Source organism: Pituophis catenifer, unplaced genomic scaffold (genome assembly GCF_029215685.1).
Source record: "Pituophis catenifer annectens isolate HBS135680 unplaced genomic scaffold, rPitCat1.0.hap2 SCAF_4, whole genome shotgun sequence".
NCBI lineage: Eukaryota > Metazoa > Chordata > Lepidosauria > Squamata > Colubridae > Pituophis > Pituophis catenifer.
In genome coordinates this window covers 130,214,355-130,227,624 of record NW_027256884.1, presented here as the reverse complement: position 1 = coordinate 130,227,624, position 13,270 = coordinate 130,214,355, and the positions used below count along the sequence as shown (strand labels likewise).

Here is a 13,270-nt window from a genome sequence, read left to right as displayed (position 1 = left end):
TAATTTCCCAGAGGTTTTGCGAAGGGGAGGGCAGAGGAAAATGAAGCGCTAAGTGAGATTTCGGGAGAAAGGGAAGGGGGGGTGGAGAGGAGGCTAGCTGGTGCACAGGGATCTTCTCTCTGCCTTTCTCGGACTTGGAGCCTGTTGTGTTGCTTGTGATGAACCAGGGTGGATTTGATTTAAATCGAGTCGATTTAAATCACAATTTAAATCATGATTTAAATCACTAGTAACAAGACTTGATTTAAATCAACTCGATTTAAATCGTAATTTTTAAAGAGCGACTGTCACCTCTGCTCCTCCTTTGACCCGCCGTTGACTCACCGATAGTCCCAGCATTGCAGAATATACAGCCTCCTGCTACGTAACTAAGCTCCGTTTCATGCTGAATAAACTAAATTATTTCTGTATCTTAAATAGAAAACTATCTTACGATAGATTTTTACCCCAAAAGCTTTTTATTAAAATAAATTCGATAAAAATCAAAAAAATCCGATTTAAATAAAAAAAAAATCCGATTTAAATAAAAAAAAACCCGATTTTTTAAAAAAAAATTTAAAAAATCATTGATTTTTATCCACCCTGTGATGAACACAACCTTCTTCACAAGCCAAGGGACTTCCTCATCCTCCTCTTCCTCGGGGTCAAAGAGTTCTCTGAGCTTTTGATTCCTTCTCAAATTGACCTTGTCTCTGATCATAGGTAGTCCTTGACGTGCGAACGAAGGCCATAAGTTACTTTTTTCAGTGTCGTCGTAACTTCGAACGGCCACTACCTGAATGGCCGTAAGTGGAGGACTAGCTGTACCCTAAGTAGCCATCTTGAAAGATTATGCCTGTATTTATGACGGTGGCGGCGTCTCCCGGGGTTGTGGGATATCCCTTTTTGCGACCTTCTGACAGGCAAAGTGAACGGGGGAAGCCAGATTCACTTAACGACGGTGTGACTAACGTAGGAACTGCAACAAATTCACTTTACAACGGTGGGATGAAAGGTTGTAAAATGAGACGAAACTCACCTAACGAATGTTTCGCTTAGCAACATTAATTTTGGGCGCCGTTGTGGTCGCAATTTGTAGAGAAATGTTTTTAATCAGCTGTTATAGGGGGTGGGGAGGAAGAGACTATTCTTATTTCATTAATTTATGGAGTAACGTAGGTTTAATTATTGCTAAAGCGTAGAAAAATGAGATCCTTGGCATGGATTTGGAGGTCCAAATGGTCAAATAAAGCTTTGATGGTCATTTTGTCTCGCCCGGCCTCCAGATTTTGTAGCCGAGAGCATCAACCGTTCGGCATCTGTTCCAGAGTCACTTTGCCAACATTTGCAGGTGGAAACCCGAATGGGATTATGTGTTTCCTTATTAAGTTTATTTACAGCTATCTGTCTCAATGGCCAACGCATCTTTAGGGGGTACAAGGTGTCCTAAAAATAGACTAAAGCAAATCCATCATTAAGAAAGAAAGAGGAAAAATAATCACATTGGAATCCAAGAGGACAATTATACGGCAAAAGGTTGGAAGGAAAATTAGAATTATTAGAATTAGAATTAGAATGAATTAGAATTAGAATTAGAGACAGAATTAGAATTAGAACTGGATTATTTTAGTATTCATTTTACTGTCTTGTTGTTTTATTGTTGTGAGCCGCCCTGAGTCCTTCGGGAGAAGGGCGGCATATAAGTATGATAAAAATAAAAATAAATAAATAAATAAACTAGAATGAATTAGAATGGATTAGAATTAGAATGAATTAGAATTAGAATTAGAATTAGAATGAATTAGAATTAGAGTCAGAATTAGAATTAGAACTAGAATGAATTAAAATTAGAATGAATTAGAATTAGAATTAGAATCAGAATCAGAATCAGAATTGAATTAGAATTGAAATTAGAATTAGAATGAATTAGAATGAATTAGAATTAGAGTCAGAATTAGAATTAGAATGAATTAAAATTAGAATGAATTAGAATTAGAATGAATTAGAATTAGAATCAGAATCAGAATCAGAATCAGAATCAGAATCAGAATTAGAATGAATTAGTATTAGAATCAGAATCAGAATTAGAATGAATTATAATTAGAAATAAAATTAGAATTAGAATTAGAATGAATTAGAATTAGAATTATTAGAATTAGAATTAGAATCAGAATCAGAATCAGAATCAGAATCAGAATTAGAATGAATCAGAATCAGAATCAGAATCAGAATTAGAATGAATTAGTATTAGAATCAGAATCAGAATTAGAATGAATTAGAATTAGAATTAGAAATAAAATTAGAATTAGAATTAGAATGAATTAGAATTAGAATTATTAGAATTAGAATTAGAATTAGAATCAGAATCAGAATCAGAATCAGAATTAGAATGAATTAGAATTAGAATTATTAGAATTAGAATTAGAATTAGAATCAGAATCAGAATCAGAATCAGAATCAGAATCAGAATCAGAATGAATCAGAATCAGAATCAGAATCAGAATCAGAATCAGAATTGCAGAAGCTCTCATTGTACATAAAACAATAAAGAAATAAAATCTGACTTTTCCAGCAGTTTAGCAGGCAGAAATCTAAGCGGTAAAACCTTCAGTTACTGTCTCTGGGCCCTGGGAGATGAGCCCAACATTTCTGTTGCTAAGCGAGACAGTTGTTAAGTGAGTTTTGCTCCATTTTACGACCTTTCTTGCCATGGCTGTTAAGTGAATCACTGCAGTTGTTAAGTTAGCCACACGGTCATTAAATAAATCTGGCTTTCCCGTTGACTTTGCTGGTCAGAAGGGGGATCACGTGACACACACACACCCCGCCGGGATGCTACGACCGTCATAAATGTGAGTCTCAACAACGGTGGCAAGAAAGTTTGTAAAAGGGGGCAAAACTCACTTAAAACAGCTGCCTCGCTTCACAACATAAATCGTGGACTCAATTGTGGAGTCGTAAGTCGAGGATTACCTGTATTACTTTAAAGTTTGATTTATTCTTTATATTTTTTTAAAAAAAATTGTCGGACGATCTGCGTTGCTGCTTCTCTGCAGAGTAGAAAAAACAAGACTTTCCAACAAGCTTTACAAGAAAATATCTATCTATCTATCTATCTATCTTCCATCCTATCTATCTATCATTTATCCTATCTATCTATCTATCTATCTATCTATCTATCTATCTATCTATCTATCTATCTATATTCCATCCTATCTATCTATCATTTATCCTATCTATCTATCTATCTATCTACCATCTATCTATCTATCATATCTATCTATCTACCATCTATCTATCTATCTATCTATCTATCTATCTATCTATCTATCTTCCATCCTATCTATCTATCTATCTATCTATCTATCTATCATCTAACTATCATTTATCTTATCTATCTATCTATCTATCTATCTATCTATCTATCTATCTATCTTCCATCCTATCTATCTATCTATCTATCTATCTATCTATCTATCTATCTATCTATCTTCCATCCTATCTATCTATCTATCATTTATCTTATCTATCTATCTATCTATCTATCTATCTATCTATCTATCTATCTATCTATCTATCTATCTATCTTCCATCCTATCTATCTATCATTTATCTTATCTACCTATCTATATCTATAGATCTATCTATCTATCATCTATCATTTCTTATCTATCTATCTATCTATCTATCTATCTATCTATCTATCTATCTATCTATCTATCTATCTATCTATCTATCCTGCTCAAAAAAATAAAGGGAAGACAAGCAGAAGACACCTGAGATCTGAATGAATGAAATAGCCTTATTAAATACTTTGTTCTTTACATACAGTAGTTTATATATATATGTGTGTGTGTGTGTGTGTGTTTTCTTTCCTTTTCGTAGGCTTTATGTGTATTTCTCTTTAGCCAGGTTCTTCCTACGTAAAAATCTGCATAAAAATCTTGGTTTACGTAGGAAGAACCTGGCTAAAGAGAAATACATACATACATACATACATACATACATACATACATACATACATACATAATTTGTTCCCCAGAAGATTTCTTTTATCTTGGTGCTTGGCAGCCTTCCAGCTTGCAAATTGTGGAGAATTTCAGTATTGGGTTGACGTTTTCTATTGTTTATACATACACACACAAAAAGACGCACTAACACAATCAGGAAAGGTTGCACTGGGCATCCTTCTCTGCCAAGGATTTGGGGATTTGGAAATGATCATTTACTTAACAAACCCTCTTGCTTAGCAACGGAAATGTCACACTCAATTGTGACCGTAAGTCGAGGACTGCCTATAATTATTATTTTTTTCTTTATTCCCATTTTTATGATCCAGTGAAATCATCCTGGGGGGCGGTGAGGGGGAGGGGGGGGTCACCTTTCAGCCACTTCTTCCTTTGCTCCAAAATCAATGGCCTGGTAACTCAGCAGACTAAAAGCATTGTGATTAACACCAGCTGTCTGCAATTACTGTAAGTTCGAATCTCGCCAGGCTCAAGGTTGACTCAGCCTTCCATCCTTTCTAAGGTAGGTAAATTGAGGACCCGGATTGTGGGGGCAATAAGATGACTTTGTATAAATATACAAAAGTAGGAAGGCTATTGCTTAACGCATTGTAAGCCGCCCTGAGTCTCCGGAGAAAGGCGGCATATAAATCAAATTAAAAAATAAATAAAAATTGGGCATTTGAAAGGGGGGGGTGGAAAGCCTCCTTGGCACCCATTTGATTTTTCGTGCCCTGCCGCAGAAGCAGGCTCCCCTTCCCCCCCATCTCTTCTCTCCATCCCTCCCTCCCTCCCCAAATGTCGTAGGATTGCAACTGCAGAGATGCTCAGGCCCGATGCACCACAGGTGCAGCTCCTGCAACGGGAAAGTTGATGAGTTCCCCCCCCCGACCCATTTTCTGCCCTGCGGGAGGGCCGGGCAGCCCATAAGAGAAAAGAGGCAAGCCGCCGTGCCATAAGACGGCAGTACCCCCACGGGCGGGCAATCTTCATTCCCTTCCGTTGCCATGGCAACGGGGACCCCCGCCAACCTCGGTGCGTAAAGTGGCATCTGCTGCTCTCGCTTTCTCTCCATTGGGAGAGGAAGGGGCTGTTTTATTTTTGGTGCAAAGCAGAGTGGGGCACAGGAGGAGTGGGGGACTGACATGGGTCGGGGTAGACAGCAGTGTTGAGGATGGGGGGGGTTAATTTCTGCAGCCCCCTCCCCTTCACCTCTTTTTCTGGATTCTCCAAGGCTTTGCAAAAACTGGAGGTTTTTAAAGAAGACATTTGAACAGCTGTTTGTCCGGAACGGTACATAGGGGTCTCCTGCTTAGCAGGGGGCTGGACTAGAAGACCTCCAGGGTCCCTTCCAACTCTGTTAACAGGTGGTCCTCGACTTATGAACATAATTGAGCCCCAAAATTCCTGTGGCTAAATGAGACGGTTGTTAAGTGAGATTTAGCCTGCCTTGCTGCCACAGCTGTCCGGTGAATCTGCTTCTATGGCGCGGCAGCATGTAAATCTGAGCGCTGTTGCTAAATGCGATGGCTAAGTCGGGTTTTGCCACATTTTGCGACCCTTCTTGCCACCGTTGCTAAGTGAATCACGGCAGTTCTTAAGCTAGTCACACGGTTGTTAAGCGAAACTGGCTTCCTCCCCCCCACCTTGTCAGAAGGTCACAAAAAGGGATCGTGTGACCTTGGGACCCTGCAACCGTCGTAAATACGGGCCAGTTGCCAAGCGTTTGAATTTTTTGTCACGTGAACAGGGGGATGATGCAATGGGGGTACGGCAGGCTTAACGCAAATTAGAAAACCGCCAATAGTCACCAATCTCATCAAAAGTTGCTCAAAAAATCTGAGCTGCACCACAGCCGTTCACCAAAAGAGGGCAGCAGGAAGCAGCATTTTCTGCCTCTGTTTGCTGCCACCTAGTGGACACTTGAAATAATGCAACCCAATTCCCACAGCCCTTCCAAAGGTCCAGGGACAAACAGGAGTCTAGGCAAGCTTTACCCCCTCTGCCACAAACTCAGAGGTCTTTGGCCCTTCCTCAAAAGGTAGGACTTGCACAACAGTCCGCAGTTAATCCTTGACTTAGGACCAATTGCTTAGCAACCATTTCAAATTACGACGGTCCCGCCTACATGTACAGGTGAGTCCTCAACCTGCGACCACAATTGAGCCCAACATTTATGTTGCTAAGTGAGAAATTTGTTAAGTGAGTTTGGCCCCATTTTCTTGCCGTCTTTGTTAAGTGAATCACTTCGGTTGTTAAGTGAGTAACACGGCTGTTAAGTGAAACTGGCTTCCCCATTGGCTTTGCCCGACAAAAGGTCACAAAAGGGATCACGTGACACCCCCCCCCAGGGAGGCTGCGACTGTCATAAATCTGAGTCAGTTGCCAAGGGTCCGAATTTTGATCATGTGAGCACGGGGATGCTTCAATGGTCGTAAGTGTGAAAAACGGTGGCTATAAGTCCCTTTTTTTCAGCGACGTTTTAACGTTGAACGGTCGCTAAGTGGACCGTTGTAAGTCGAGGACTACCTGTACTTATGACCTGATTCAAATATATATCCGACAGTCATTCCTCCCTAGTCACATGACCGCATTTCGAACACGCGGCAACCTGATTGGGTTTACGAACTTTTCTGTCCTGCGACCACATTTTGCTGAAAATTGGCATTAATTTCTGATTCCTGTAGTGGCCCACTGGCTTGCTTAATGACTGTGGGGTTCACTTAATGACCGCTGGGGGGGATAAAAGATAGTAATATTAGGTTGGTCACGGGGGGGTATGTGACCTGATTTACGACGGTCACAAGTTTATGACCCATGATGCCCAGGTTCCATTACGGTCGTAACTTGAGGACTGCTTAAATCAATGCCCCGGTGCTGCCCCAGGGCCGCCGTTTCGGAGGTCGTGGAAAGAGCCGTGGGAGAGATTCATCTGCTGTTTTTGAAGAAACCCACTTTTTCTTCCTTTTCCCTGGGAAAAGAACTGCAGGAATGTTAATGAGGAGAGAGACGCCTTACAGCAAGTTGGTCTCTTTTCCAGGAATTTATAAATAGCTCTCCTGTGATTAGAAGTGACGGGTATATATAGTGTAATCGGATGCAGACTACGGTGGTAACATACCGGACCGGCTCCTCGTTTAGCAACCGTTGAGGAAGGAATAGAATAGAATGGAATTAGAATTATTAGAATTAGAATTAGAATTAGAATTAGAATTAGAATTAGAATTAGAATTAGAATTAGAATTAGAATTAGAATTAGAATTAGAATTAGAATTAATTAGAATTGGAATCAGGGTTGGAACAGAACGGAACAGAACAAAACAGAACAGAACAAAGTTAGGATAGGAACAGGACAGGACAGGACAGAATTAGAACAGGACAGGACAGAAAAGAATAGAATTAGAACAGAATAGAATAGAATTAAGATAGGACAGGACAGAATAGAATTAGGACAGGACAGGATAGAATTAGAACAGGACAGGACAGGACAGGTCAGAACAGAACAGAATAGAACAAAGAATTAGGACAGGACAGGACAGAATAGAATTAGAACAGGACAGAACAGAACAGAACAGAACAGAGAATTAGGACAGGACAGAACAGAATAGAGCAGAATTAGGACAAGACAGGACAGAACAGAATAGAACAGAGAATTAGGACAGGACAGAATAGAATGGAGAATTAGGACAGCACAGAACAGAATCAGAACAAGACAGAACAGAACAGAGAATTAGGACAGGACAGAACAGAATAGAGCAGAATTAGGACAAGACAGGACAGAATAGAATTAGGACGGGACAGGACAGAACAGAATAGAATGGAGAATTAGGACAGGACAGAACAGAATCAGAACAAGACAGAACAGAACAGAGAATTAGGACAGGACAGAACAGAATAGAGCAGAATTAGGACAAGACAGGACAGAATAGAATTAGGACGGGACAGGACAGAACAGAATAGAATGGAGAATTAGGACAGGACAGAACAGAATCAGAACAAGACAGAACAGAACAGAGAATTAGGACAGGACAGAACAGAATAGAGCAGAATTAGGACAAGACAGGACAGAATAGAATTAGGACGGGACAGGACAGAACAGAATAGAATGGAGAATTAGGACAGGACAGAACAGAATTAGAACAAGACAGAACAGAACAGAGAATTAGGACAGGACAGAACAGAATAGAACAGAATTAGGACAGGACAGAATAGAATTAGAACAGGACAGAATAAAACAGAATAGAATAGAATTAGGACAGGACAGGACAGAACAGAATTTGAAAGTGTTGTGGCAGAGGTAAAGCAAAGCAAAGCAAGAGAAAAGAAAGAGAAAGGAAAAAAAGAGAGGGGGGAGAAAATTAAAAGCTTCTATATAGTTTTTCCTGTAAAGAAGGAAACTCCAATCTTTTCCCCCAATTCGCACATTTTAAGCACTTTCGGAAGCTGGTCAGAGTGGGAGCCGCGTAGATTTTGTTCACCTGGATTGAGGGCAAAAAACAAGTTGTGTGAACGCAGGAGTGGAGTTTTGTTCACCTGGGAGGACGCATCCGGGAAGCCCCAGGATCACAACTTCTCAGTGGGATCTTCACTTCCCGTGGAAACCCCGTCAGGGCCAGAAATTAACAGAATAACAAAATAACAGAATAACAGAGTTGGAAGGGAGCTTGGAGGTCTTCTCGTCCAGCCCTCAATCAAGCAGAAGCCCCTTTCCTATTTCAGACAAGTTGACTATCCAATCTCTTCTTAAAAACCTCCAGTGATGGAGAACCCACAATTTCTGGTGGCAGGCTGTTCCACTGGTTAATTGTCCTCCCTGTCAGGAAGTTTCTCCTGAATTCCAGGTTGCTTCTCTCCTTGATGAGTTTCCATCCGTTGCTTCTTCTCCTGCCTTCAGGGGCTTTGGAGAATAAGTTGACCCCCTCCTCTTCTTTGTGGCAGCCCCTCAAATATTGGAAGGCTGCTCTCATGTGTCCTCTGGCCCTTCTTTTCATTAACCTAGACAAATTAATCCCCCCTCCCCAAAACACATTTCAACTTCCTGTGTACATCCGTTATAGGAATTAATCTTTAATAATTCATCCTTATTATTCTTTTATTTAATGGACCTGCACTTTGTAGCATTGTTTTCTTTTGTTCCATTTTGGAACAGGTCGGAGTCAATTTTGTTTCCTCTCAACCTCTGCCAGAGGCTTGGAAGTAAGATAATGCTGAATCCAGACCAAACAGGCAGTGCAACATGGGCCAGCCTTCCTGCCCAAGAAAGCTGTGGAGAAACTTCCTGACAGTGAGAACAATTAACCCGCGGAACTGCTTGCCACCAGAAGTTGTGGGTGCTCCAACCACTGGCATAGGGTTCCCTGCTTGAGCAGGGGGTTGGACTAAATGACCTCCAAGGTCCCTTCCAACTCTGTTATTCTGTTACAGGTAGTCCTTGACTCACAACAATTCATTTAGTGACCGTCCAAAGTTAGAACATCACTGAAAAAAGTGACTTATGACCGTTTTTCACACTTATGACCACTGCAGCATCCCCCCCCCATCATGTAATCAACATTCAGATGCTTGGCAACGGACTCATATTTACGACGGGTCACAGCGTCCCAGGGTCACGTGATTCCCTTTTGCGACCTTCTGAAGTCATCGGGGAAGCCAGACTCACTTAACAGCTGAGTTACTAACAAATGTCTCACTTAACAACATAAACTTTGGGCTCACTTGTGGTTGGAAGTTGAGGACTACCCATATTGTGGATTTTTAATATCGTAAGCCTCTTGGAGCCATTTAGGTATGATTTTAGGCAGCGTATACATGTGTATAACAAATTAATGAAAGACATGAGTGCATAGGATTTCTCGCATGGCGGGGAGCATTGGGGTTACCCGATGTGGCGGGTAACAGTTTTTGAATTCAGAGTGAGATGCATTCTGTTCCACTCAGCTTTTTTTCATCTTTTTCTTTTGCAGAGTGTTCAAGAAAGCCAGTCCCAATGCCAAGGTAAGAGACCCCCTTGGTTCATTTTCCAGGATTTGGGGGTGATAGAAACTGGCAGGCCAGATCATCCAGGGATGGGGAGGAATTTAACAAAAGAAGACGAAAAAAGGAAACTCTAATCCAGCTGCAACACTTTAAAATCAGGGCTCTCCAAACTTGGCAACTTTAAGACTTGTGGACTTCAGTTCCCAGAATTCCCCAGCCATCATGGATGAACTAACTCCCAGAATCCACCAGCCACTATAGATAGACTTCATTTCCCAGAATGCCCCAGCCAGCATGGGTGAATTTTGACTCCCAGAATTCCCCAGCCAGCATGGATGAACTAACTCCCAGAATCCACCAGCCAGCATAGATAGACTTCAATTCCCAGAATGCCCCAGCCAGCATGGATGAACTAACTCCTAGAATCCACCGGCCAGCATAGATAGACTTCAATTCCCAGAATGCCCCAGCCAGCATGGATGAACTAACTCCTAGAATCCACCGGCCAGCATAGATAGACTTCAATTCCCAGAATGCCCCAGCCAGCATGGGTGAATTTGGACTCCCAGAATTCCCCAGCCAGCATGGATGAACTTCATTTCCCAGAATTCCCTAGCCAGCTGCACTAGGCCCATATTCCACATACCTACTGTATTCCGCATTCTGCAAATTGTGTGCTGCACTGTGTTATGGGGCCACTTTGCTGAAGCTGCGTTCAAGTGATGTTCTACTGGCTGAAGACATTTCCAAAGCTGGTGGGATCGGGCCCAGAAGACCACCTTGGAGGAATACTAGGAAATCAGCCAAAAATCTAAACTTTTGAACCCAAATGCAAGCTGCAAAACCTGCCCACACCGAAGAGTTTGATCCTTCCTTCCTTCCTTCCTTCCTTCCTTCCTTCCTTCCTTCCTTCCTTCCTTCCTTTCTTCCTCCTTTCCTTCTTTCCTTCTCCCTCCATCCCTCCCTCCAATTTTCCTTCCTTCCTTCCTTCCTTCCTTCCTTCCTTCCTTCCTTCCTTCCTCCTTTCCTTCTTTCCTTCTCCCTCCATCCCTCCCTCCAATTTTCCTTCCTTCCTTCCTTCCTTCCTTCCTTCCTTCCTTCCTTCCTTCCTTCCTTTCTTCCTCCTTTCCTTCTTTCCTTCTCCCTCCATCCCTCCCTCCAATTTTCTTTCCTTCCTTCCTTCCTTCCTTCCTTCCTTCCTTCCTTCCTTCCTTCCTTCCTTCCTTCTTGTGCTAACATGCTTGTGAAGAAGGCACAGAAGAGGCTGTACTTCCTGAGAATGCTCAGGAAGATAAATCCATCTCAGCATCTACTTCTGTCCTACTATCGCAGCACCATTGAGAGTGTCCTGACATACGGCATTCTTGCATGGTATGGGAGCAGCTCTGTAGCAGACAAAAAAACTCTACAGAGAATCGTTCAAACTGCCCAGAATATCATCGGACTCCAGCTACCAGCCCTGGACGACATCTTCGCATCTCGCTGTTTGAGGAAGTTGCATAACATTCTCAGAGACTCTTCCCATCCTGCTTACCATCTTTTTGGACTGTTGCCTTCTGGCAGAAGATACAGAAGAATTAAAACTCGGACCACACGTCTTCTGAATGGTTTTTATCCCAGAGCTATCATGGCACTCAACCATGAACTAAAGGGCCACCATCCGTGAGCTGTTGGACAGCATTACTTGGTCTGTTGTGTGGATGTTTGGGTGGTTTAGGGGTGGGGAATTTGTGGTGGGTGGAGGTGTGTTTGGGGATTGTTATGTGTGTGGGACCTGGTCTTTGAGTATTAAGTAAATTTCGTTATATGTGTATACTGTGTATACACATACAATGACAATAAAGTTTATTATTATTCTCCCCTGCCGTAAATTGATCTGAAAACCAGGGCATCCTTGGCTATGGCTCAATAACAATAACTATGAGAGGGATCTTGTAATCCTAGTGGATATCATTTAAATATGAGCCAGCCATGTGCAGCAGCTACCAAAAAAGCCAACACAGTTCTGAGCTGCATAAAGAGAGGGATGGAATCAAGATCACGGGAAGTGTTAATCCCACTTTATAAGGCCTTGGTAAGGCCACACTTGGAATAATGCATCCAGTTTTGGACGCCATTTTGTAAAAAAAGATGTGGAGACTCTGGAAAGAGTGCAGAGAAGAGCAACGAAGATGAGGAGGGGACTAGAGGCTTAAAACATATGAAGAACGGTTGCAGGAACTGGGTATGTCCAGTTTAATGAAAAGAAGGACTAGGGGAGACATGATAGCAGTGTTCCGATATCTCAGGGGCTGCCCCAAAGAAGAGGCAGTCAAGCTATTCTCCAAAGCACCTGAAGGCAGGACAAGAAGCAACAGGTGGAAACGAATCAAGGGGAGAAGCAATCTAGAACTAAGGAGAAAGTTCCTAACAGTGGGAACAATTAACCAGTGGAACGACTTGCCACCAGAAGTTGTGGTTGCTCCAACACTGGAGGTTTTTAAAAAGAGACTGGACAGCCATTTGTCGGAATGATATTATAGGATCTCCTGCTCCAGCAGGGGGTTGGACTAGAAGACCTCCAAGGTCCCTTCCATTTCTGTTATTCTGTTCAGACCGCCAGAAAATGCTTCCTCCGCCAGCTCTCCTTGATGGGGGAAGCGGTGTCCCTGCTGGTCTTAAGTGCCAGCCAGCCATGGCGTTGCTAAGTGAGCTGCTGGTTCCTGAACCGATGTCCATAAGCCCCAGCTGGCCTCCTGAATAAGAGGTTCATGAGTCATCTTTGACCACGGTCAAACACGGCCAGGCAGGTGGCCCTTGCTTTTCGTTTCAATTCCCCAGTTTTCCATGGGAACCGAACGTCTCCCTCCGTCTGAAAGACGGTGAGGAAGCCGCAGACGGAAAGGAAGGAAGAAGAGATAAAAACAATCCGGAGATGGAAAGCAGGTCTGTGGAAAGCTTAGCTCATATAAACCACGATTCAGCCCAGAAGCCATGCAGAAGCGTTTCGAAGCAAGAAAGGTCCTTGACTTACAACCACAGTTGAGCCCAAAATGTATGTTGCTAAGTGAGACATTTGTGGAGTGAGTTTTGGATTTCCCCACTTTGCACACCCCAAAGAAATCCCCCCCCACAAATATATTCTAAATAGAATTTATCCTAAGACAGTAAAAAGATGCGGACATTGGATGGTTGATTTTTTTTTATTTCCGGTTTTTTATTTCCTTTGTTTTTCTCCCCTCTTCCTCTTTATTACAGTCTGGTTTTATATTGTTTTCAATTCACTGTTTTTATTATGTTGGGGGGGGTTATTTGTTTTGGGAGGGGTG

At 42.2% G+C, this 13,270-nt stretch overlaps 1 protein-coding gene across 1 annotated transcript in view; it reads left to right on the top strand.

Moving 5' to 3' along the window:
* The window catches only part of ARRB1 (arrestin beta 1), a 65,279-nt gene that overhangs the window by 26,323 nt on the left and 25,686 nt on the right, over positions 1-13,270 (top strand). Inside the window, 1 exon segment of the mRNA XM_070943684.1 lies at positions 9,950-9,980. Coding sequence (XP_070799785.1) covers positions 9,950-9,980 — 31 coding nt within the window.